Source organism: Bison bison, unplaced genomic scaffold, assembly GCF_000754665.1.
Source record: "Bison bison bison isolate TAMUID 2011002044 unplaced genomic scaffold, Bison_UMD1.0 scf7180017864289, whole genome shotgun sequence".
In the NCBI taxonomy this organism is placed as follows: Eukaryota; Metazoa; Chordata; class Mammalia; order Artiodactyla; family Bovidae; genus Bison; species Bison bison.
The window spans coordinates 7,365,178-7,366,069 of record NW_011494861.1 but is presented as its reverse complement, the minus strand read 5'-3'; the positions used below and the strand labels follow the sequence as shown (position 1 = coordinate 7,366,069).

Sequence of the window (892 nt, the reverse complement as noted above, 5' to 3'; positions counted from 1 at the left end):
CATCCTGGCCTCCAGTCCCCTCCCAACCACCGCCCATTTCCCCACCCTTAGATGGGTCCATCCCTCTAAGCTGACTCAGACCCTGGACAGCCAAGCGCTTGCTCTCTGCCCACTGACCCCCCCTGGGGCACACCCAGGCCATGGGCGACCACCAGGAAAAGCCCAGTAAAGGCTACTCACCCACCTTCTTCCTAACTAGTGACATGACCCCGATGCGCGTGAGCACGTGCTGCCTGGAGAGGCCCTCACGGGGCACGCCGTCCGCAAAGGTCTCCGCGCCGTCAGCCCCCGGCTCACACAGGTGCCGCATGAAGAGGGACACATAGGCTCTGGGGTGGGGGGGGACTGGGGCTCAGGGAGTGGGGGGCCGGCAGGACCCCGGGGGACCTCCTGGCTGGAGTCGTCACCCATCACCTGCCTCCCAACCAGGCCTGCTGGGTCAAGCCCGAGGGAAGAACAGAGGGGGCCCTGGGCAGGGGACCTTCCTGGGACAGCCCTTCCCCTGGAGAACCCAGATCCTCTGTGCTTCTGTTAACACCAGCTGCCCTGGCAGAGGTGATTGGTCACGTTCTCTACACAGGAACCCTACCCAGGCCTGGACTTCAGCTACCAGACATCAGACAGCAGTGAGTTCTCTGGCCGCCCCCAGCCTGGCAGTAACACCGCCCACTGTGCTGGCCCGTCCAGAGGAGCCTGCCCATTCCGGGTGGGCGGCCACACCCTGGGCCACCACCTCGGCCCCTTTACCTAAACTCCTTCTCGCTCTTCCCACGAAGGTCCCGCCCCAGCCAGTGGGAGTTGAAGGCATCCTGGGGGGGCATGCCCCAGCGCATGATGGCGTTCAAAAAGGCCTTCCGCTGGCGGGCATTGAAGCCTAGCACCTGGGCAAGGC

The 892-nt window shown here is 64.9% G+C and overlaps 1 protein-coding gene across 1 annotated transcript in view; it reads right to left on the bottom strand.

Moving 5' to 3' along the window:
• Positions 1-892, bottom strand: part of CHD5 (chromodomain helicase DNA binding protein 5) — a 62,872-nt gene that overhangs the window by 16,236 nt on the left and 45,744 nt on the right. Inside the window, exons 30-31 of the mRNA XM_010850204.1 lie at positions 748-881; positions 185-329 (exon numbers count right to left, since the gene is read on the bottom strand). Coding sequence (XP_010848506.1) covers positions 185-329; positions 748-881 — 279 coding nt within the window. The remainder of the gene's footprint in view (positions 1-184; positions 330-747; positions 882-892) is intronic.